Source organism: Melanaphis sacchari, unplaced genomic scaffold (assembly GCF_002803265.2).
Source record: "Melanaphis sacchari strain LSU unplaced genomic scaffold, SCAv2.0 Contig65_pilon_pilon, whole genome shotgun sequence".
NCBI lineage: Eukaryota > Metazoa > Arthropoda > Insecta > Hemiptera > Aphididae > Melanaphis > Melanaphis sacchari.
Window position 1 is genome coordinate 1907685 of NW_020271469.1, and position 27606 is coordinate 1935290.

Below are 27606 nucleotides of genomic sequence, written 5' to 3' on the forward strand. Positions count from 1 at the left end.
TTAGATTGTTTTTTAAAAATTATAGTGCGCAAAATGATTAATCTGTATCAGGTTAAAATATCGTCGTCACTCTGTACAGGGACGGCCTGGGATAAAAATTCAGACTGGTAAATGTATTACCTAGGCCATATATTTTTATTTACGACATTGGCCTTACTAGGGGGGATTGAACTTATGCTCTATCCTCCCCCTCCCCTTAAACACTACCAATTTGTTTTATAATTAGTTATTTATGATATAACCTCTTAGTTTATATTATATTATGTAAGAGGACATTACAAAAAAAAAAATAAAAAATAGAATTTCAATCAGTATCAATACTGTAGCGAAACTGTTTATCTTAATTTAATTTCAAAGCACTTAAATTAACCATTTATTAAATTATAATAATAAATAAGCAAAAAAAAAAAAATATATGAAATAAAAAAAAAAATAATGTAACAAACACTTTTAACAATTATTCAAATAAAAAAAAAAAAAAAATGATAGATTAACTTGTGTAAAACTGGAACTGGCAACAAACTACTATTTTAAAAACTAAATCAACTTACATTGTATTTAATTACTTTTTTTCTATAATTCAGTATGTACTCGTATACTTGTGTTAATTTTTTTGTTGTGGACGACAATGAATTTTTTTTAAAATGTTTTTATTTATAAAAAAATATAAAATAAAATTATAGTTAATTGGGTGTGCCTATACTGTTAATTAAAAATATACTTTATACAACCAACATCAACAAATACTCGGCAAAATCAATGTAGAAAAATATCTGGTGGAATCGATAAAACCCCACATACACAATATTAATAAATAATAACGTGTTTATACGTTCCAAAATACTCATGTTAAATGAACAATTTTATTCTAGTTATTATTATTAATAATAAACTAATAACTAATTATATTACAGTCTACGGGTGTTCGAATCAGAATTTTTTCATTGTGGTATAGCTTATTATTATCAGTACATTTTTTTTTAGCACAAAGAAATTAAAAACCACCATATTATTTAAAAAAATAATGTTGTCAGGTCAACAACAAATCCTAATAGGCTAGGCCACCGTGAACCTCCCGGTATCTCGGTGGAACAGGCTATCCCTGTTCCTGTATAATATTGTATTATTTAAGTATAGTATTTTATTACACATTAGCTGCAATCGTCGTCATGGTGCTTTAAATTCCTCATCGTCCATATATTCTATACAGTATGTAATATATGCATCATAGATAACTGTACAAACTACACGTATTACAATAACATTTATAATATTGTTATGAAGGTAAGCACGCATTTTGTGTGTCAATAGTCCACACCGAATAGGAATATAGATTTATATGTGTATACGAGCGTCGAATAGCAAACAACAATAACAAAAAATGTGTATATATCATTATTGTAACGACGGACAAAATATAACTGTACCCACGCACACGCGAACCTATGTCGTCCCCGATCACGTAAAGTATTCCAAGTCCAAAAAATTCGGTTCTTGAAATTGATACCTATAGGTAATATTATATATTAAGAAAAATAAAAACACGAGTGTCTATTAGTTCTGCCATATCGTTCGTATTATAATATGGTAGGTACACTAAATATTTCCACTTAGACAAAACGCGTAAACAAAGAATAATTTAAGTTGTAAAGTTCACCTGTTTTAGAAAGTTTTTACATTATCTTTAAAATACATATTTTGGATTTGTAACGTTTTGCATGAACGCGGGCGATATTACGTAATCAGGATTCCTAAGCCCCTAGTGTGGTGTTTTATACCAGCGTTGAGTAGTATCTAGATCTAGATGAATATTTGTCTAGATAAAAATTATTTAATTTATTCTTATACTATGACTATCATGTCATTTCGGTAAGCTAAAAAAAGTGTATCTAAGATGAAATATTCCCCAATATACCCTCTAAAAATTTATTTATTTTTCATTTCAATTAACTAATTTATTTTGTTTACTTTTAATTTTGAAAGATGAAATATAATCAAATATAATTTACCTATTACGGTTTTTAATACGTATTAAAATGTAAAAATCAATTTTTGTATTAGTCACAAAATCACGCAGCTATAGTTTTAAATCAACTAATAAAAATATTTTTATTTATTTATTTATATTTAAAGGCACAGGCTGCTAGAATTTTAATAAAAAATAGGAAGCATATATACTTATTTTTAAATCATTAAATTAAATTACAAAACCAATATATTATTAAGTGGGAAAGAGACTAAAAATAAGCTTAGAGACTAGAGTTTGATCCTTAAAAAATATGTAGGTTATAAAATATATTATATATTAAACATTAAAAAGTGCTCTTGTTTTTTTTTTTTTTTTTTATAGTTTATTATATTTTTAAATTAAAAATCATTAAAGCCGGTATCTATAAATTTATTTTCAATAAAGCTTCAGAATTTCCTACATATAAAAATTAGTTGGATTATTTACTTCCCACTTTGGCTGATTACAATCAATTTATAAAAGGTAGATGATAATACTATACATTTACACCTACTAAGATTTTCCCTTACCTAATCAAAACATACGAGTACATCACTATAGACAGATACGTGTTTAGAGTTTTGAAACTGCAGGTAAAGTTTTGATGTCGTCCCTTCTTTATTACACTTTCTCATTTACAACAATTGTTACCGATAGCTAATTGGATGCAAAAAGTTTGCAAACTTTAGCATTTAGTGCATGTTAAAAGGGAAAAAGAAATCGGGGTGTTCTTTTTTCTGTTTATAGGTGTTAAATGTACTTTCTTATTGAGTATGTTATTGTATTGTACTGGACGTTTTTGATTTTAATTTAATATCGAAAAATTACGTTATGATAAAATAATTAATGTTGTAGATATTTTTTTTTAATTTTACGCATTTTTGTATCTCTTTTAATTGATTTATTTCTTTGTATTAATTTTTTAACAAGTTAAATTATTATATTTTTCTGTAAATATATTTTTACACAGTTTTGATAGCATTGAATATTTTAATATAATATACCTTAAAATTAATATTTTAATATCTTAATTTTCTTATACGTGTTTATTAGATACATTATGAATCATTTGTTAAGTTGTAATATCATCAGTTATAAACAGTTTTCATAGTGTACTGAAAATATAATGCGTATGCGTAAGTATAATTGCAATAATTACTTTATTAAATTGTTAAATTTGTTTTTTTTTTAAAAATCGACCATAAGGTTTTTATTAGTTATAAAATTACTATAGAGACGATAAAAATATCATAACAAAATTAATATTACCATTATAAATATTTATAATCAGTAGTGCCTAGACGGGTAACCAAGTGTAACCGGCCTAACCACTTATTAAGTTTTTTCGAGACGGCATGGGGTGGGGTATACATTGCAAATTACCGCAGGTCACCATAGGTAGTTTTTGTAAATTCTAATAATTAATTGCTGGAGTGCTGGAGTGGGCCATAATAATAATACAATGATTTATCAAATACTAGTTTCCTTCCCCTCCACCACACGCACGCGGAATATGCAGTTACTTATATGCGGTTCCTCCGCCGCAACTGTCACTCGCGTATTCAATACTACGCTCACTACTCTAACAATAACTTTGTGATAATATAATCGTTATTTTTCGTACGTTCGTCTACGATATCATAATAGTTCTGTCGTTGATGTTATTTATGCTATTCCTCTTATATATCAGTAGTTATATAAGCGTGCACGAGTCGCTGAAGAAGAGCACGGATGTTCATAATATATTTTTTCTTCAAAAACATTGTTAAATTCCAATCAGAAACGATTGCCAGTAATTTTTCAACGAAATTTAATATAAAGTTTATTATTGTATTAACGTCATGAAACAGATTGGCGAGTCCGGCGCGATTGTCGTCTACGAAATTGGCTTCTTTTGCATATTATATGCGTCTATTACATCTGGTAAGTACCTACCAATATAAATAATGATATTTCTATGCGCATTACATAAAAATACAATAGTCTTAAACCTATGTATATTGATGGTGTTTTATACGTCACATAACATATCACCCCAAAATTAAATCATTTTTTTTTCATTGCTTGAAATTTGAAAGTTTATTGTTAAACAAGTATAATTTTTGATATTATAAAAACACAATTTATCAAACAAATATTTATTTTTTAAATTTATTTGATTAATAGCAATAAATAATTAGAAAAAACCAAAAAAGCTTAATTTTTTCAAAATCAAACTCGATTAAATTGTAGATTTTTTATGATACACCCGAAAAATAATTCCATTTAGAATGAATAAAAGTTTAATTTAAAAATATTTATGTTTTTAACATACTTATACTATATGTATGTTTATAAAATATAACTATAAAATAATTATTTGTTTTTTATTTGAAATAGGCTTTCTTTGAGATCAGTTTAAGATGTCATAACCATAATATTTTTGTACATATTTTGTTGAAAATTTTTAACTGAAACAAAAAATAATAATAAAAATATTACCTAGTCGAAAGATTCTTTTGAAGTATATATATAATAGAAGTGTACTGTGAGTATTTCACTGTTTTTAATAACATTTAGCAGTGTAGTTTAATAGAATTTTCACTGTATATATAACGGCAATCAACATCTAAAATTATACTTTTGGATGTTTAACATATTATTATGTATGCTTTCTACAACATTTTCTAACCATGATCCATTACTAAGTTATTACATTTATTACTAAGACTAAAATTGAATGGAATATAATATATAACTAGTATAATACGAAAATGTGTTAATTGTGTATTTGATAGCAGATACGTAATGTACTATTAAAATGTATTATTATAATATACATGTACAGATACATAAATATATATTTAATTTTTTTTTTTAGTTCTATTATTTGAAAATAAAAATATAATAACAATGTTTATTTAAATATTAAAAATTTAAAGTTAAAGTATCTTACCGAAATTAATTTATCATTATTGACATAATATTATATTAAAAGGATTGAGAATAGTGTATTTTGCGTATGATCTAATATAAATAGTTGAAATACAAAATAAAAAATACAAATGAAATGGTTTATTACTTATAATTTATACCTCATGTGATTTTGATACATTTTTGAAATTTCAGTGTGGCATCCATTTATAAAATATACACGTCGAGTCTTTTGATAGACAATGTTTTATTTACCGTTATGGAACTTTAGTGCTTTGCCTACGGACTCTCAAGTTTTAAGACTTTTAATTTTTAAACTTGAATTATGACAATTTAAAAATGAGAAGTGAAAAAAATAAGCGTAAATCATTAGTTATACGTTTGAAAACTGATCGTCTTAATGTCAACGACTGGTCGTGGAAATTTATGTTTTTCATCGTTGATTTTTTGGTTTTTCATTCTTGTAACAGCTGTGGCGGGGATTCATTATTGTCTTGAAAAATAATATTATTTTTCTTTTTTCCAGTTTTTTATATGATTACATTAATAAAATATATTTCACCAGATCCTACTTAACTTATTTCAATAAAATGTACGGGTAAAACACGTGCTATGGTATAGACTGGTAAAATTAGAATCAATGATAGAATAGAAATTATTAAAAAATATGGTAAATACGTAAGTTTCAAATAATATTGTAAAAACTGTACGATAGAGATATGGAATCTTTCATAATTATCGTCATATTATTATTAATATCTATATAAATATGTCTCATATAAAATATTAGATAGTGTAAAAAAATAATTATGTTTGAATATTATTCTTTGTACAAGTTTATGTAATACAAATAATATCTCAATAACCATTGTGTTTATTGTCTGCCTAAATTATATAGTGTCAAATTAAAACGAAAAGTTTATTTATTTTAATAACAGATTAAATTTAATAAATATTATTATCATTTTTCCGATGAGTTATACAATAACATTATTTTAGTTTTTAAATTAAGTAATTTTCAACTTATCATTTTTACTGAAAATTATTGCCATTTAAATTTTAAACATATTATAGTCTACTAATAGTTTTCATAAGTTGAAACTTAAAATGCCTTGTCCTCATACCTAAACAGTGTGAAAAATCTTCAACAGTCCTCAATATTATATAGAAGGAAAAATTTCAAGTACAAGATCATATAATACTGTATATTCTATAAAACATAAAATGAAAAACACTTAGTCAAACTGGTTTACTTTTTAGAGGTAAATAATTTGTCTACACGCAACCTTATTTTAAATTTTTTCTTATCGTAGGAATATAATTATTTTCTTTAATTATATAATTGCTTACTTTTCGTTTCAATCGTCGTTGGATAATTTAATATTTCGAAATTATTGTATATATTTATATGATAACAAAAATTAATATATGTTAAAAAGACTAAACATACTTAAAATAATGATACATAACGACTGGAAGGTTTTCGTTACCTACTCATTTAATTTTTTTACTGTTAAGGTAGTAAGATAATTGTTGTTATTATAGTTTATTATACATTCAATAAATAACTATGAACTATTTATTTAATTACATTATTAGCCTATCTTTAAAGAAAACACGTAATATTTATAAAATTATGTTTTTATTGTCGTTACTCAACTATTATACATAAAAAAATAAAAAAAAAAATTGAAGTTTAAGTATGTACTCAATATTCTACTTCTATTAACTAATATTTTTAAAATACATCATCATTATGAGAAAAAAATCTAACATAAACACTTAGTAAACGCTAATTAAAATCAATTAGTGAATGAATGTACTATTAAGTTGCAAACATAATATAATTATAGAGTTACTCACAAATATATACAATTTATTGATAGCTGAAATTAAATTAAATTAGTAATTGTATACATCATTTAAACAATATATCCATTATATTAATTTACCTGCATGGCTGCATTAAAAAATATATTAACAGATAGTCGGATTTGTAACATTATTTTGCATATACGGGTAATCTACTCGAATTAAGAGAAAGTTAATTTAATATAAGTGCAATAAAATGTATGATAGATTTTATCAGATGAAATAAATAAATTCAATTTTATTCATTTCTATGATGCTATGAACAAACAAATAGAACAATTTTTCAAAAGAATCTTAGACGTTGAAAAAAATGAAATCGCTTAAGTATGTGATATATATTTTGAAATAAACATAAAACGTTGTACTATATCCTACGAGGAAGCGAGTTCATTGCTTTCATTTAACTCATTGTCTCGTTTACAGAAATACAGAATTTTAACTTTATTGTATAACTTAATACTCAAAGGAAATAATATATTAATTCGTTTTATCGTAAATTGTGACTTAATTCAGTTTGGCGAGAGTGCTTTGAACGAGAAAAGTTTTTCAAATGTCATTAAGTCATTACTATAAAACGCATGTGATATACTAACATTGTGAACTTATATATATATATATATATATATATATACACACACATTGTGTAATATGTTACTAGTAAAGTATTGGATTAAATGGATCTAAAAAATTCCCAATAATACTTTATTGTCGTAGAATACATTATTGTTAGTTTATATTTCAGTTTTATTAAACATTTTGACTTTCTGACATTTTGAACGCCTATATATTTGACTACATATTTATCGTTAACCATTTTCTGAGTTATCAGAAGATTACTCACTTCATATTATCTATTGTAGATTTTTTTATTTTTATTTGTTTATTTGTGCTGTTAATGAAGAGAAAATTAGAAAAGTTAACAAAAATCTTAATTGTTTGTCAAATTATGTTAAATAATTTAAAAATATTAAAAGTAGTTGTTAATTACGGCACTACATTAAATTTATTGTGATCATCACCATTCACCGATGATATGAAAATCAAATCAACTTCAATCAATCAACAGAAAATAAAAATAATTTCTCAAATATAGTAATAGCTGTCTGATAATGGTAGGAATAGAATAGTTTGTGAAAAAATCAATATAATACAAGGCGTATACATTATACAAGTATAATAATATCGTATCAAAACAATGAGATGAACGCACGCACAGCAATACGTGTTCCGTTGGAAGATTTTAATTCCGATTACATTTTCCGCAAAAGATTATATCGAATTGAAAATATACAAAACATACGGACAATGCTAACGCTGTCGTGCTTATATATATATTTTATTTATTATTATTAGTTTTTTCCTCGATATAATATAACGGTATTAAACGCGAAGGCAACTAAGCTCAAGTTTTCGAAGCGCCGTCGTTCACAAAAGAAAAGATATAAGATCTTCTGAAAAGATACACAAAACTAAAACCATATTTGTGGCGAGAAAACTTTAAGGAGCGTCAAAAGTCAATAATATTTTTATATTTACTGCAATAATACCATTCACTGTGGTGTTGTACATGTATCTATACTGCCGTCGATATTTCGTCGATGAAATAAAGCTTAAATCGAATACGAGTATAATAGATAGTAGACACCTAACCTAACTTTGTGAAAAACCAGGCGAACTGGAAATCGTTAAAAATGCATTATTTGGTTAATGGTTAATAACAATAAAAAAAATGTTGAATATAAAAGCTTGGATTTATGCGAAATTTGTAAATTATGCACATATTTAGGTATGCATAAAAAATATAAAAAGTGTGCGAGAGAAATTGCAAGATATGCATACATTTTCAAAAACAAAATATAAAAACTACAACTTAAGTGATAAATAAATATTTATTTTGTGTATTTGAAAAAAAAAATGATATTATTAATTAAAAGCATATAGTATATTATAGTAATAACAAAATCATTTAAAAAAAATATATATTATTGGTTATTTTTAAGAGAAAAAAAAATGAAATCGACATAAATAATTATGAATTTTAAATAATTTTGACATATTAACCGATGATAATGTAGGTTTTTAAATCTACAAATTGAAAACTTCATTGGTTGTTATGAAACATGGCTTTATATTTTGAAAAAAATTTCTTAATATATTTAACTATTTTATTAAATGTTAACGATCATGTGACTATATAATACGAAATCTAAAAACACTGGTAGACGTATGAGTTTTTATTTGATATAAATCAACAATAAAAAAAATAAATAAGTATTTTCAATGTCAATATACAAATTTGGGTTTCACAAAATACTTGTATTATGAGCGCATATATACTTGGCGGCCATATTATTAATCCAACGAATATTCACACATCAATCACTATCGACGTTTCTATAAAATAATATTATATCATAAGTGTATTATGAATAAAAAGAAGGTCCGTTAATTTTATATCAAAATCATACATTTTAATATGATAGATGTTTGTGGGGGCGTGTACCAATTGTTTATTGATTAATTGATTACTAGTTTAAGTGACTGATTATAATATATTTTATAATAGTATCGGGGATTTTACAAAATATTATTATTATTACGCACATTTGATCATACAAGTAATACAAGTATGAATTTGAGTGATGGACGAAAATAATTTTTCATTATCGTTGGATATTCATCAGCCTAATTGTTTCATTGCACAATATATATACTGTACTATATAGGATAACAAATTGATGATATAGCCGGTACTTATATATTATTTTTTAGTATTAGTTTGAGTTGTTTGACATTACAACATGAATTTTTATAAGCAAGCTCTTAGTGAAAAGGTAAACAGTTGTTACTATTCAATGATTTTAAGTTTTTAAAATGTATTAAATCAAAAAATGGAATTAAGTGGAGGTGTACAGTTAAATTATGTCCTTAAATGTATTAACTGATGAAAATGAAACGGTGCTTTTAAAATCTAATTATAATCGATGTGTGTATTAATTTATTATATAATTATAGCTAACTAATATGTTTTCATTAAGTATTTTAAAATGTTTCGAGCGCAATTGGTATATAAAATAGTAATATTAAGCGCAATTGGTAAACTCCTGTTTGCGGGTGTATATTATAAGGTACACCCTTGATGTACAGTCGGATCACGGTTTTAGTTTTAGGATTTTTTTTACGGCAACGGTTTAAAATGATGACTCGGTCTAATGGTTTCGCTTTTACCTAGAACACAGCAATAATCATATAACATTATATACCGTGGTATGCGACGTGCGGTTCTATGCGGGGACCGAAGTCTGCAACAGCCGTTATTATTGTGTTTTCCAGTCCACTAAATATCGCAAATTGTTTCCATGCGCAAGCGTTTTATGTACCTACCTTTGTTCGGCTAATGACAATACGTATATAATATGTGTTTTATTAGTCGTTTCATCATAATATTATGGTACAATATAATATGATTTGATAATCCTACATACATATACGTCGTGTAGGTACTTATAATTGAATTTGACGTAATATAATAGAGAGAATTATTTGATTTTCTTTTTAAACAATCATTATTTATACCATATGGACGTTATGTACACTCTTTGTCTAAAATATAATGTTATTCATGATCACAATATTATTATATTAGCGAATATGTATATTATTCATTTTTGTTCACGAATAAAACAAAACTTATACGTTCTAAGAAATGGAAGCAGGAATGAAATCTGAAAATATCCGGATAATCTGGATTTTGTCGAAGACCAACTCAGCGTTTTATGATCTATCTGGATTCGCTGGGTTCGTTTATTTATTCATAGTTGTCTCGTATAACATTTTTATATAAGATGGTCATCAATATCATTCACGATTTTTTAATCAATTTTAATAAGTTTTTCAAATAAATATCCACCAATGAATTTACTTATCTTCGATGATATTTTGATAATCTATATTATAATAAATAAATGTTTTTCAGAATGAGGATTATTAAGAAATTAAGATACCCGAATATTTCATAATATAATACTTATATAATATTTATTCGATGGTTCTGTGATCTATATATTATTATAAATTATCTAAAATTATGAAATGGATTAAAAAAAAAAAAAATTAAGTATTATTATACATTTTATTTTATGAACTATAAAAAAATAAAAAAATAGAAACTGTTTTCTTTTGTAATGATTCTATTTCATATTTATAAATCAAAATTAAAAATGTTATGATAATCTGCAATGTATATTATTTTTATTAAATACCTACGTATGTGTTTGTATAAACTATTTCAATAAAGTGTATGGTGTTTAAATTCTTGTAATTTTTTTTTTTTTAATTTCTTAGGCTCACTGAATGGCAGAGGTAGAGGACTGATTCAAAATGCTCTAAACATGGGCGTTAGACAAAATAATATCACCGGCCGCGACTGCGTGTATAAGCGAGATGCAGACGACACATGTCCTGGAGAGGATATACTTTTTCATTACTTCACGCTCAGGTATGCGAAAGTGAAATTGTACATCATAATAAAAGTATTAACAATATACTATACTACTATAATAGTCCATAGTAGTATAGTGTATACAATTTTATGTGACAATACGATAATAGCGTAGGTTTATACTTTATAAATTATAATTTTATTTAATAATAAATGATAATATATAATAATATTATGATCGCGGTGGCCGCGGCGTGTTTATAGCTGACGGAAATAATACCAAAATATTTGTTTAATTAGAATTATTGTTCGAGTATAATATGTCATTGGTTTGTACAAAATAAGTTTTGGTTACTACCGTATCCGTAATCAACAATTTATTTATTATCATTGTTTTCAAAGCCACAACAATAAAACGATATTGTAGCTTATTATTTAAGTTGCATAATTGGTGCTACTACAACAATTAACCAATGTTTTGTTCCTAATATACGGTAATATTAAATTAAGTTTTTGATTTTAAATATGTATTTATTATTTTTTTAGATGTTATTATTTCCGGGTCACCGGGCTCAATAATGTTTTGTATGGATTTTTGGGATGTCCATCTGGGGTGTATCTTATATCGTATGCATGTGGTTTTTTAATGATTATGGATCATTAATCTGAAAAATTAAACAAACGTGTTTCTTTTTTTTTTTTACTGCTTTTATGTTTTTATTATGATTTTGAAATTTTTAAATACGTAGTTCTACCAACATTTTTCAATGATTATAATTATATTTGTAATTGTATTTTTTGAAAATTTCGATGGTTAAATTATAAATATTAGCTTGGTGGTTTAATAACTATGCGGTCTTCTAAAGTTTAATGAATTCATTAATATTTTTAATTGAAGTATTTGGAATAAATTAAATTTATTAAAGTTAAATTAAATTTTTATTTTTATAATCATCTTTTAACGACATTTTATATATTTTTAATTTTTTATACATTTGAATTGATAATCTAATGATACACACACACATACACACACTCACACAAATTTTTAAATTGGGACAAATATAGTTTATTAAGTTGTGCATAACAAAATGAATAAACAACAGCTATAAATAGCAAATTACTTATATAATATTATTAAATATAATTATATTATATGTGATTTATTAGATTGGTTAATTATATATATTTTTAATATAATTTATAAGAATTTAATAAGTGTGACCATTTGTGCTGTGAGCCATGATGATTAATATATTTTTTTTTAATACCTCGTAATCATCAATAAACAAAGATTTACTTGATTTTACTGTTCCTGCCTAATGTGTATCTATAAAAACTACGTAATTTTTGTTTTTGACAATATCATACTGTCTTGGCCTGCACCGACAATTTTTTACTACCTTATGTGGACTGAAAGCATACATTTCAGTATAAACCACATAAATCTGATACGATTTAATTTAAAATCCATAATTATACGGAACGCGATTTTTTTTTTCTTCTAATAATACAGTTTATACGGTAATTTCGGATCTGGACATACCCGGACAGCCGGTAGTACTATAAATGTATACAAAAACAACTCGAAAACAAAAGTACACTAAATGAATAACAATGTACTGCGATCATCTAATGCAGTGTCCTGGAAGGAAGCCAACAAAGTCATTTTATTGTGATTTGCGTGTTGTTTAAATTTCCTAGACACACTCAGTCTATGTTTTAAGTGAAGAACAGTGGCAGCGTATAACCTAATTATTAAATAAGAGCGTATACGTAGTATTTTTCGATTTTGGCGTTGAGACAGTTTTTGCATATTAAATCAAATAATATTTATTATTATACACAACACATATACATTTGCTTACCAGTACCTCATATCGATAAACGGGCGATTACTAACACTTGATAGCAAATATTAGATATAATAACCATCCTATTTTTTTGACCCAAAAAGATGACGACGATCGAAACCGTTATTTCTGGCCACGGAGACAGAAAGCCATAAGATTTGTTTCAATCTAATAGGAAGAATTGACAAATATTGGATTGCTGAGGAATAAACTAGAAAAAACCGAAAAAGCGTATATTCTTTAAAAAATAGGCTGAGCTCAAACAATTTTTCAAGATTTGACTTGTGTGTCCTATAGCGTATATTGTGAATTTCGTGTTATTAGTACTCGACTATACATTTTTTAATGTGATGTTGTATATAATTTCATAATAATTCATTTTAACTATATTACAGCAAGCACTTTATGTTTTTGATGTAAAACGCTATTATGATGAATATTTTAACATTCAGACATTTGATGGTAAATATTATTTTAGTTAATACACATATACATTGAAAATGATAAAATTTGTGTAAACAAAAATAAAAAATATTTAAAATGAATAAATAATATATTAAAGATAATGATACAAATAGTCAATTATTAGCTGATAAATAATTAAAATATTAAAAAAAAAAAAAAAAAAAAATGATAAAAATATGAATTTGTAAAACGTAAGGGAATTTAAGTGCATTACTTATGTATAAACAAATGAAAAGTAGATGATGAGGTGCATTTGGTAGAATTATTAGTTTATTCACTCACTAGGCAACCCTAAATAATCTATTTTATGTCAGAGTATAATAGATTTTAATAGATTATAGCGCGTAATTAATCGATATTTGATTAGATAAAATACCTAAATAGTTAAATTATTAAAATATACGTCTTATCAACTCTATTGACTATTGTAAAAAGTTAGAATCAAATAGTTCTACTTGTAGTGAATATGCTTTAACGCAGTCAAACTACAACTATAAGCATTGAACTGAAAACCAATCATTTGTAAACATGCGTATGCTTTGTTTATGTATAAAGATAGTTGCGATTTAATACTGTAATCTATACGGTTAAAGACATATATAGATCTTTGAGAGTGAAAAAATAGGATTAAATTTTGTGGAAAAATGTATGGTAATAATTATACTAATTAGGGTTGATCAGTTGATAACTGAAGTTCATTTTATAGTGCATCTGATGAAATATTGATCGCTATCTTAATAATAATAATAAATTCAAAATTATCAATAGCGAACCTTGTTTATTTATGGTAATTGAAAATTGTTCGAATCATAACCATACGAAAGATTGATTTATTTATTTGTAAACTATAGAAATTAATATTATTAATTATATGTGGTTAAAAATACTCGTAAATTAAAAAATGTAAATAAATATAATGTATTTAAACGAAATATTTTTCTTTCTTATTAAATAGTTAAATAATACAATGAGAACGAAGTAATTTTTTAAATAGCGCAGTTTAAAACAATATATAACTTCAATATCAAGTTTTTGTTACTGTTTTATACTATTATATTATAGTTTTGTTTTGTTAGTGAATTTTATTTTTATTATTTATTTTTGTTAGATATGGAGTATCTAAATAAAGACAACTGATTTTGTTAACTTAACTGACAATGTTTTAAATTTCTCGGGTATTAAATTTGTTATTGGTGCAATATTATATATGTATTAAATGCACAATTGATTTATACACTTGAACGGTAGGTATGTACAATATTCATTAGTTAACTTATTTCTCGTATCTTTTATCACCTAAATTTCGTTCATTTAGAAACATACATAAATACAATAGATTTACTTTTAGTCTTTTGTCCTCAACATTTGTAAAATAATTAAAATTTTTGAATTGTGTTTTTTTATTGGTCATTATTTGTGATTTATCATTTTTCGTTAATTAATAACAACATGTTTGTTTTAAAGATGAGTGTCTTAAATTATAACGAGAATTCTTTATCTATTAGTTAATGACAAATCAACACTTAAAATACTCGTAAAATGATAACTATTACTATACATCTCAGTTACACAGTTGTTAATTACTTACGTCTGTAAATTATAATTGTTATCGTCAACCTTTTCTACAAGATGTTTTAAAAAAATTCACCTTTCCACCCCTCCGAAAAAAATGTTATAGATAAATTTATGTAAATTCACTGTAATAAGGGTATACACCATCTACGAATTAAAATCCAATTTCAAAAACTTTCGTTTATAACTATAAAACATCAAAAGAAGCCCGATACTGTTAAGCTAGGGACCAAAATAAATAATATACGCTTACGATCTCAGTAGCATTTGTCATAATACACATTTAGATGACATGAAATGTTGTAAAAAAGAGAAAGAATATTGCCAATTCTAGATCAATGTAACTGGAAACCCATATATATACCTTTTTGCTAGGTTTTATTGTAAAATAATAGCTGCTATTAGAATACCATATACGATACAAAAACCCCTTGAGAACTATTGGTTATTAATGATAATTATAGAACTTATATTATCATTATTATTGTTCTGTATACATAACTGCAATTATTCAGATGTGGTAACTTAAGTTTACTTGCATTACATAGCGCGTGTTTCATGACGTATGAAATGTTTTCGAAAATGATTGTTTTTTCGTATGATTCAGCAATTTAGGACGTACTATTTAATTAATGTAATATTTATTAAAGAGAAATATATTGCTAATATATTAATAATATCCATTATTTATAACAAAAAAACTGAAAATGATATTAATTAAATATTGTTAATGGTTATAACTAGTTTATTTAAAATTATTAAATTTAAATAAATATATAAAAAAATATTAATTTGTAAATACTAATCAACTGTGGTTAGATAATATTTTTGTTACATGAATTAATAATCTAGAGATTTTGTGCTAATGAGAACAAAGATCATGTAGATATATTTAATATTATACATCATTGATTTTGATTGGAATATAAAAACTTTATCGGTAAATCCAATATTCAATTTGCATACAAAATGTATAAGAAAAAATGTGTACGCTGCAGAATTTTTTCAATGTTTCGTACAGAAACTATTTCTAAGAAAATGATATTATAGAATTCAGATTCGACAATTGATACCCAATAAGCTTGCCTGAAGAGATGCATTCTTTTGAAAAAAAAAAAAATAAAAATATTTTCGATAACAATATAATAATTTCAACATCTTCGGTTATGCACTGCAGTATTGAGTTACGAATAAATATTAAATATTGATTGAACGAACGTGCACGATAATATTAAAATAAATTAAAAAGTGTGAAAATAAAATTAATAAAATATTTGTTCTAATTTTTGTGTATTAATCTCGAGTTGAAGTGATAAAAATACAATCACAAACATGAATATATTAAATCAAAGTTCAATACCGCGTTTGCGGTAATAATAATAATATTACACGTATATAATAAAACGTGGTTTCAGTGGACCTATACCTACTTGTTCTTATAAGATTTTCATGTTTGCGCACTGCTGAATATTACGGCAAACTGCACACAACGATAACCAAAGTTTTTTTTTTTTTTTTATGTGTTGTGGTATTTTTGTTATACGTAGAGGTAATCATTGTGATCGAGGGGGGGGGACAAAAATGTCTATCGCGATCGTTAATCGTTACCGCTGTGGACGCGCGGCGGAAGATAGGACGTCATTATATTTCCGTGCGGAGCGAGAGCTGTAGCTAAACTGCGGACAGAAAAGCGGACGAGCGTAGGGGATCTTTGGTAGCGGTCGGATGTGGCGAGTGAGCGGCATGCAAATACGACGCGTTTCAAAGTTTTGACCAAACAGCGCGGCGGTGTGCGTTGTTAAACGTGGAGGCAGAGGATGATAAAGAGGGACCAGAGGAATTGACGAAAGAAGAGTTACACGTAAATAGACAGCGATTGCGTGCCTGTGTGTGTGTGTGTGAGAGAGAGAGGGAGCGAGAGAGAGAGAGACGAAACGGCGGCAAAAGGCAGTCACGCCCATTTGAGTATCATCGAGTTTAAACAACGCGACGATAAACATAATGGAACAGGAGAGTAAGTTGTAGCCTCATAATATATTATATTATATTATAAGGACCGAATTTCCTCAAAACCGTTTTCTCCGGGTTTCCTTTGTTAACGATAACTGTGCGGTGTGTGTGTGTGTATAGTGTTCGTACTTGAGTTTCTATGTTAGTGTTTGTATGCGTGTGCGTGTCTGTGTCTATGTGTGTACACCGTGTTGTCATCCACGCTTTTGGAAAGGTCAAATCATAAACACGCGTGTATACTCACTTGAGTACCGTCAACGTGGCGTGGTGGGTATACCAATACACGAATTCACGACGATGAGTATAATGGGTTGTTTTCGTACAAAGACAGTTTTTAAAAATTGTCGACGCAGGACAAAATTTCGCGAGGAGACATAATATATTGTTGTGATATTTATACGTCGCAGTGTGTTTGCCCGAAATCACGAAAATATTTCATCACTCCGTTGGTTGTGATGGTTTGAAATATTTCGTGTACGCAATCGAAAGTTACTGCTGTTTGTTTATAAGGCAGATTAAAATCAAATAAAAATACTATGAACAAGACTATTAAACTTTAAAAGTACATTTTAAAATTAGTTCGCGTTTGAATAAAATAAATGAAAAACATTGTTATCTGCAAACTTTTAGAACGGTTTTAATGGTTTTTATTGCCATATGTCGTATAGTGAAGTTAAATTGAAAATACTTCACATTTAAAATCTGTTTTAATAGATAGTTGTTTATTGAATAACAGCTGATCGATGCGTCGAAAATGTAAAATACAATTAAATTATTTCAACATTTTGAGTAGGTATGTGACAATGATAGAAAGATATATCATGGTTACATACATATTTAAATCTATATGCCGAACCACCACTTCCTATTCCGGTTTTTATGTGTTTTGTAACAGTTTTAAATGGTTAATTTTTCGTTAACTGAATGTTTTAATGATTTGATTTACAATAAAAAATATATAAAATCAACAAAAAAAGTTTCATGCAATGAAAGCAAAATAAATGTTTTAAAAATAAAATTCACAATATTCGCACTGGAAAGAATCATATCGAATTTTAATGAGCTACTAATACCAAATTAATATAAAAGTTCAGAATAGATTATAAAATCTATAAAAATCTCATTAAAGGAGTAAAATAAAAAAAATAGATCATTAAGGTGAACAACGGATAATATAATACTCGTATTTTTGTAGATTTTTTATTTTATTCTTTATCGATGTTTTTCATAATCCATATTAACATTCTTACGTTTTAATAATGTTGATAAATTAACTATATGTTATGGCGTATAATATGATTAAAATCATTTATTTACACTGCAATTTTATAAACACTTCTAATAGTGGCAAAAAGTGGTTGTTTTATTAAACAATTTGATCTGAAATTTTTCGAAATATTTCTATACTACCAGTCTGATATGAAGCTAAAGTCATATTGATTATATTTCCAATTACTCTAATTAAACTAAAGCATAGAGAAAAAATATTTGTTTTTTCAATTAATTATTTATTTATTTTTAATTTAATTTTTTAAATTTTTTTAGCGTTTAATTTGGGCTTATATTTATTAGAATTTTCTCAAAAACCAAATTAATAAAATACTTTATATTTTTATAACATACAATAATAAATATTAAATGGACACAAATAAATATAATACTATTATATTATACCTATATTACATTCATATTAATGACAACATGCGATGGACACTTCGAATATATTTTTATTGTTTCCTCGTGAAAATGTACTTAATTTTCCCATACAATAAACCGTGTTATAGAAAAAACTAAAACATAAGTTGTTTGAAAAGTAATTAAGTAACTACCTTGACTTCTATAATTATGTACTATAATATATAATATATCATAATTATTAGATTATATATTTTATAATCAAAGATCAATCTCACAATCCGGTAATTTTTGTTGTTATTCGAAATTTTGTGATCTGAACATCAATACGATAACTATTTATCTTCAATAGGTTCATTTTTAGATCTTTTGTAAGTTTTTAAATCACCAGCCAGAATAAAGTTTTGAAAACAGTAATTTTTATATGGAAGTATTATTATTTATTTATTTTAGTTTGTGGTTCAAAATGACTAGAAAGATGCCGTTTCAATAATTTTGGTTTTTAATTTTAAATCGCATAAATCTCTATAAACAGATTTACCTAATAAGATTAACTATTTTAAAAATTACAAAAATAAAACAGTACACCAATGTGTTTTCCGATTAAACATAATTTTTGGTTAATTGTCTATCGGAAATTCGTTAGACATTTATTTTTTTTTTGTTATAATTTTTACCAGTTGCTATGTAGGAATCATTCACTTAACATTCATAACCGTACATTTTAGACCGTTCAATACCGTATTTATTTTTTTTATTGTTGAAAAGAGAAATTTAGGAGGTCGATAGTTCAAAACCTTTTTTTGATTGATTGACAGATAAAAATTAAACATATTGCTATTGTATAAAGTTGTGTAAAAATAATTCTATTTGTATTTTATAATAAGGTTAAATAGACGTGTTAAGTATGTAGATAATACTTAGATTGGAATACATTTACATCTTAGAGTTTTCATATATTTTATTTAATTAATAGAATTGCTTATGACTGTTTGATTTTGTTTAAATATGATTAATTGCTGTGCGATTTTAAGCGATAATGTAATTTTAAATAAATGTACGTATTATTGATTATTTTGATTGTGTAAAACCTTTGCGAAATCGATGTAAAAAAAAATATGTAGAATTAAATGAAGATCTTTTTTTTTCTTTAGATGTTTGATTATGTCGACTGCTAGTGAACTGTGAATAATACATGTACATTTATAAATAATAGAGAACAAAAATGTTTTTTTGAATTATTAAGAAACATGTTCACTATTCAATGTCTTTCATAATAACTAATCAATGATAAACTTATAAGAATGTTTTTTTTTTTTTTAAAACAATTATAACATTAAATCAAATTTTTTTATAAATTTATTTTAAAACAGAATAATTAAAATTGATTTTATTGTCATAGGGGTACTTAAAGTATATGGAACTTCAAAACATACTATATAGAATATACGTTTATTGAAAAAAATTAAACGTTTAGTCATGGAATGCTTATAATCATTATTATGATAATATAAGTCACATATTTTTCAAACACTACATAATGATAAAATATTGATATATAAAATTTTAGGAACACTGGTGGAGGAGAAGATGGGTATTTGAAAATGCAGAAGCAACAAATTGAATTCACATCACCCGCCTGGCTACACTCGAGCGGATGGGATCGTTCACTGCACACGGTGTTAATTGTGCACGGATATGGAGGAACAGCGCAAGATTACTTGCCCAGTGCCGTGCTTAGAGACGGTTAGTATAGTGATAACTTCGTTTCATTAATCAATGTTTGTTTCAATTAATCGCAACATTTGGCAAGGTTTTTCGAGATGTATGTCGATATCAGTGCCTAGATCATTGATTTTCAACCGGGGTGCTATGAATTTAGTTTATGCTTGCCAAATAATTATTGAAAACATAAGTATATTAATTGTACATAATGTTATTCATACCGTAATATGTCGCGAGATTTGAGAAAATGTCCAATATTGCCTAGACTGCCTAGAATAAAATATCTTTGAGAATCACTAACTTGGTTACTCGATATAGGTACAAATGTACAATATACATAGGTTTTAAGTATTTTAAGATATTAAATACTCATATTACAAGTACTGTGAAATTAAATACTTGGTACTTTTGTTTAAAATTTAAATACCAAGACGATATATATATATACATCTAATGTAAATTTTATAATTAAGATTTGAAGTAATTATTAGTGAGTAAATAATCATGAAGAATATTGATCAGACTATTGTAATTTTTCATTTAATATATAGATTTTCAACTCAAGCAGAAAACGTAATTAATGAAGTATAGTATAGTAGTACATATAACGTAAACGTTTTACAAGGTACACACAGCAATGATGGATAAAATAAACTACGACAACGATAGTGATGGGACACTGAAAAATGTGATGAGAATAGACCCAACAAAGTCAAGAATATAATTCATGTAATTCCCCTCAGCCTATGCTAGTACGTAGATATAGTTATATAACTGAGTCCGCTGAATGACCGTTTCACTAAACTTACTGTCACCTTCGTCGTCGGCGTTTTACCGAAATGATGGTTCGACCGTAAATCACGATGTATATTCACTCTGTTACAATATTTATTTGTAAGACTACTTTTAAACAAAAACTCAATTTATAAACATTTAGTTTATAAAATAAAAATCTATTTATTATTATTTAAGATTTATTAGGTATTTATTTACTTTTTTTATTTTATTATTTTTAAGTAAGTATCAACTTTAAATTTTTTAAAAAGATTAATGATACATACACATCAGTTGCATCAAATGAAAAGAAAATTCAGTCTAACTTATTGGAAATTAAATTATCAAATAATTGATAGAATAATGATTGAGTAGTATACACATTTTAACAAATTTTCGTATTCTAGTAAATGAGATTTCTTTCGACCAACCAAGTTACAAACTAGATCCAATTTAGTATCGGAAACTCTAATTAAAATTAATGATTGTAACATTTTCTGTACTAGAAAATTTGTTTTCAGACACACATACACATACATAATACAAATAAATAAAAAAAACATCATTGTAAAACCAATATCACTTAGTTGGAATTTTAAATATTATTTACCTTTTTTTTTGACGGAAATAAATAGGAAATGAGTGTATAGCGAGTAAAGGAAATTTTCCTGTATATTCAACGCATCGTTAAATTTCATTGTTACTTTTTAAAATGAGTCACACGGATTTAAGATGGTTTATAAGCAAATAATTCAATTTGTTCATCTTTCTAGAGTTTTGACTTTTAAGTTGCACTGGGAATCTGTTTAACAGGCATTAATATTAGAAGGGGAACCAATTTGGTCTTGAGAGAAGTTGTAAGTATAGCTTTAATGATACTACGGTGAACGCGTTTAATGTGATTATTTTTACTTGAGTGTGTTTACTTTTGATAGAATCCTCGTTTGCTTTATTACGTTTTATTTCACTGGTCTCTGAGGTAGTAAAAATAAGGTTCATGAATTAATTTACTTATTCTACTCTGGATATTATCTGGCTTTTGTGAACTGCATTGCAGTTGTAGTGTGATTTAAACTTTTTAAGTGTAAGAATCCAAATAGAGTAACTTTGATACCTATACCTACCTAAAAAATAAGTTTTGCAAGTTGGAAAATTAAGTTTTACATTAAAACGTATGATAATGTTCACACTTTGTGGAAAATCTTACAAAAATCGTTAATCATAATATAATAACTTTAATAAATATTTACTATTTCGTAGGAACATTGAATTATTACACGGGTTACTTTTTTTATAATATTTCATACGCATAAGATAGGTTACACTAAATATTTTTCTTTTTGCTATTTCCGTATTAAACGGAAGACGCGTAAATAATAATATACTTTCGGTTTCGATAGGTTTATTCGTAAATATTATTTACTTTAAAAGGCAAACAACCGTAAACTGTTATATTCTGCTCAAATCAGCACGGTTCTTATGTAGATAACGTCTGACTCATATTTTTAAATCTTATATTTCTGTGCATAAATAAAGTGATTTTTTAATTGGCTCTTAAACTATTTATAAGAATTTTAAAATAGATACATAAATTGAAACTATAATTTTTCATTTTCTACCATTGTTTTTATTAACAGATTTAGCTGATTTTTTTCCTCTTATAAGCTTAAGTATTTTGATAGATTGGTATGTCCATTTATAAATATTTGCAAATATTAAAACAATAATTATTAGAGTGTCTGTCAAAATGTATGATGTCTACTTATTTGCTCTATATAAGAATCTTAATTATACTTCTACGCAATAAAAAAATATAAAAAAATAGGAAAGTAGGTAACCACTCTGATTTACGACAGTAAGAGTCGAGTGCACTTTGTCATTAAGAAGATATTGTAATAATTGATGTAGTATGTGTTAAATTTGAATTTGATGAGAGATCATTGCGAATACACAAAAAAAAAAAAAAAAACGATTGTGAGCAAAGCTCAGTAATTTTTTTTTTTTTGATAACCTATAATATAGGTTCTATATTATTAAACAGTTATTTTAATAACATTTTTATAAGTGTTTGTTTTTTTTTAGTTAATTTTCCGATTATTTTTAAAAGAGGATTCCCAATTTTGACTTTTAAAAGTACATACTTAATCTGCAAGAAACTTTTACAGGAGTTGATGATAGGAAAATTACTAAAAAAAAAGTGTTTTCAGACACACTTACATACAAAAATAGCATAACAACATAATTAGTATACCTGAAAAATTAATACATTTATCGCTCAGCTCAAATTTTAAAAATCTATATTTTTTCACAGACATTTAATCACATTAAATTTTATCGGAAGAAAGTATTAGAAAAAACATATTTTCTACAAAACGAATTAAGTCAACACCAAGGTAATTATTAAAGTGTAGGTAATGGTTATAGCGATTTAAATGGATGTACAATATAGATATCGTTAGACGCATTAATTGTGGTAACAGTAATATTTTTAGATTAAATGCAAGTGATCATGTACACAAAAAGTATGTGAAATAATATATTTTTATCTTTATAACGACCATATTTAAACGATTCGATGCTGATTGAGCGCGTGTGAGATAATAAAATAAACGGATTTAAAATGTTTTATGCAAACTCAATGAAATTATATTATGCATAGGTAGGTACAATATCGGGATGGAAAAAAAACACCTTCATACCAATGCAATAATATAATATTATGTATACAGCTGTCGTTCGGATTATTGAAGGGTTCGAGTTTGAACACTATATATAGGTATGTACCTAATAAATGCAACGCAACCACGACTGTAAATACTAACAAAACACAAATTATAATTCACACTTGAATAAATGTATAATGAAATGATTATAAACCATTATTGCATCGAAAAGATAAACGTTATACTATAAATTAATTTATATATCAATGTACTCGGTAACGTATGTGACCTACAAAAGTCTCCATATCAAAACTTATAATGAAAACAAACTACCTTTTTTATACATTTTTATCAAATATTTTAAGAAGTCGAAAGCAAAAATATGGGTGATTGAATTTTTTACTGATAAAGGACTACATTTTTTTTGAAAATTATTCTATTTCAAAATATGAGTAGTCTCAATATTTTTCCTCATTTCAACATAAACTAACGATCTAGGTTAGGTCACTTGAAATTATATGCATACATATTTTATATTGATATTTTATCTGATTTATAGCGTACTTAAAAAACGGAAAGTACAACGTGTTTATGGTGGACTGGGGCAAATTATCGTTGATCCCGTGTTACGCGGCTGCCGTTCACAATCTCAAGCCAGTGGCCAGATGTATGGCGGTTATGTTGACGCATTTGCGAGCCGCCGGCCTGGATGTGGACCAGCTCACGTGTGTGGGACACAGTCTTGGTGCACATCTATGTGGAATTATGGCCAATTACCTTCCATTTAGAATGCACCGTATCATAGGTAAGTACACACACACACACACACACACATGTATATATATATATATATTTAAATATTTTCATACATATGTACGATAAAAGTGAAAAAGATCATCTGGATAGGTGCAAAACAAAAAAAAAACAATGTTTCAGAAATAAAATATCTAACGGGGAAAATATGGAATTTGTCAATACATTAAAATATTCGACTAATTATAGGTATAGGTATACACATATGTATTATAATATCGTACCGTAATACAAGTACTTATTATATTAACTTGATCTAAATTTACCTAACGGATTAAATTATTCACTTTTGACAATGATGTATTAAAAAATGTTGAACAGACTAAGACGTCAGTGTACTCGTAGAATTTAATAGTAGGACTTTCAAAAACTAGTATTTGATAAAAACTCAAAATTTAGTAAAGAATTGGTTTTAATTTTTCAAAACATTTGGTCAAAAATAGACTGTACTGATGAACTTGTATAGGTACCTTATTTTTAAGGGTATGCAATACTATTGTAGTTATTACGATCACTCAAAGTGCACAAACAACCTAATTTAGACCTGGGTATGTAATTTATTATAAAATTTCGGTTTTCGATTTTCATTGCATATTCACCATTTTATAGGCGTGGATCCGGCGAAACCATTAATTCGAAATCGGGCGTCCAGCCGATTGGATTCTGGAGACGCAGACGTCGTGCAGATCATACACGCCACGTCTAGGTACGGAGATCTGAAGCGTATGGGGCATGTGGATTTCTGTTTGAACGGAGGACACGTGCAACCATTTTGTTTGAACGCTTCCGGTAAGTACATATAGGAATATAGCTCTGCAGTAAACTCAAACTCAGAATTAAGCTAATAACCATAGTGATATACTCAGTGCTAAACTGGATCGCTGCGTTACTACCATACAGTATCGTGGCTAGTCACGCCAAAGTAAAAATTATATTGAAATAAATTTGGTTATGCAGGCCTACTTAAATAATAATAATAATAATAGAAATAATCATAATAAAAAAAAATACTAACAATCAATATTATGGTAATTATTTGAATCAGTACAAAATATGTGGCTTGGCGTGGCGCGTTGGCTGCTACCAGTCGCGGAATGCGACTGAGAGTAAGTAACGGCCACAGCTATACTAGCTCCCGGTTATCGGTAAATAATAAACTTTATTGAAAAAGTTTCCGATTCAAAATTCTGTATTTTTTGTAAAATAATAAGGTATTTATAGATATTATTGTAAAAAATGTAATTATTTGTTAATATTTATGTTGGGTTTCAAAATATGAATGTTTGAGCTGATAACTTACTAAGATTAGTGACCTTGAATTAATTTTGTTTCTCAGTACTGCGACCATCTATTTAATAGCGAACGGATTGAGTTCTACCAAGGTGTAATGATTCAGTATAAAAATTTATTACAACCCTTGCTTTGGAGTACTTTCAATTAAGTTTGGTAATTTTAAGGAAAAAGTGTGGGATTACAGGCTAAATAGAAATTGTAGCCAGGAGAAGTCAATTTTTGCAACCCCACAACGAGTGTTGAGAATTTTTTTTACCATTTTATACAATCGAATAAAATATTTTGTTCTTATTCATGGTGTGTTGCAGATACTGAACTGTGTGGTCACACGAGAAGCGTGTGTTATCTAGCTGAGAGTTTGGACCCAGACACCGCCCGTAAAGCGGTACCATGTACCAGGAGATGTTTGCAGGGGGGTGAAGGAAGTTCAAGCTTTTCGATCGTCAACTCTTTTGGCCAAACACCGTATGTTGTCCTAGGCCAATATACACCCGATGAGTAAGTATTCTGTCTCATTTCTTAACGAATTTCAGGCTAGAGAATTGGTATAACAGTGTCAAGTAGCTATGTTGTCTTACTTATATTTTTTCACATGGTTTAATTTTAAACGATATTCGAATTAGAGCTATAGATAGAAACCAACTTAAAAGACGTCATCACAAGCAATAATTGTATTTTTGTATACTGATTTTGTGTTACTTTCGCGTTATATCTATCTTGGGACCATGCTATGATTTTGATAAAAATGATCATAATCACTGTAATAGATGTGACCAAAATTTTAATTTTCTCCAAGGTTTATACGAGTTTTAAAATAAATAGTATTGACTAGCAACATAACGTAATTTCGTTAGATTTTTTTTAAGAATTGTTTCAAGTATCGAAAATTTGAAAAAAAACAGTATTTAATTCGTAAAAAAAAAAAAAATTATAATAATAATATGAAATATAAATATCTACAGGTTGAATTACCAAACATAATCATCCATTTGTCTTCAATAATGCAATTATCAAAATCTGATTTTTGTATTAGAGAAAAAAAAAATCTGCTGTTTTTAAAATAAGAACCCTAATTTTTATTGTAAATTATTTGACTGATATTTTTTTTTTTGAAAATTTTCACGGATTAAAATATAAGTTCGAAGTTATTAAGTTACTTTTCTCGTTAAAAATTAAAGTAATTACTAATTTAAATACGATTTTATTTGAATATAATACTACTTAATTATTTTTAAAAGTGACGCATTCTACAATGAAAATTCACATTATGGACTATTTTTTTTCTTTACACAATAATATTATGCTTAACGAGTTTGGTATTCCAGGGTGAACGGCGTGTACTGTGTAACCAACTCTGACGCGCCGTACTGTTCAAAAACCAGCGTTAGGGGTAGTCCGTACTGCTGTCCCCCGCCGTTTATGGGCAATCAACAGCCGAACGACGATTATATCGATCACACAATACAGTTGCCCGAAGACGTGGACTACAGTAACAATAACAACTGAATACATCCATGGAATAGAGGAGGAAAAAATACATTTTGGAAACACTTAAAAAATCTTAAGACA

At 26.7% G+C, this 27606-nt stretch overlaps 1 protein-coding gene across 1 annotated transcript; it reads left to right on the forward strand.

Annotated features, from left to right (window-relative positions):
- The first annotated feature begins 3569 nt into the window (after nt 1–3569).
- Nucleotides 3570–27606, forward strand: LOC112600590 (phospholipase A1-like). The gene is made up of 7 exons (XM_025347859.1): nt 3570–3931; nt 11138–11291; nt 20340–20515; nt 24491–24736; nt 25354–25533; nt 26346–26535; nt 27363–27606. Exons 1-7 carry the CDS (start codon nt 3850–3852, stop codon nt 27541–27543), a joined length of 1209 nt encoding a protein of 402 aa, XP_025203644.1. The 5' UTR covers nt 3570–3849; the 3' UTR covers nt 27544–27606.

What these genes read in the sequence shown, in the direction of transcription:
- LOC112600590 (XM_025347859.1), top strand. Translation starts at nt 3,850, where the DNA reads ATGAAACAGATTGGCGAGTCCGGCGCGATTGTCGTCTACGAAATTGGC. An exon ending in ATATGCGTCTATTACATCTG is followed by an intron (nt 3,932 to 11,137) that starts GTAAGTACCTAC and finishes TTAATTTCTTAG; the next exon opens with GCTCACTGAATGGCAGAGGT. An exon ending in GGCCAATATACACCCGATGA is followed by an intron (nt 26,536 to 27,362) that starts GTAAGTATTCTG and finishes TTGGTATTCCAG; the next exon opens with GGTGAACGGCGTGTACTGTG.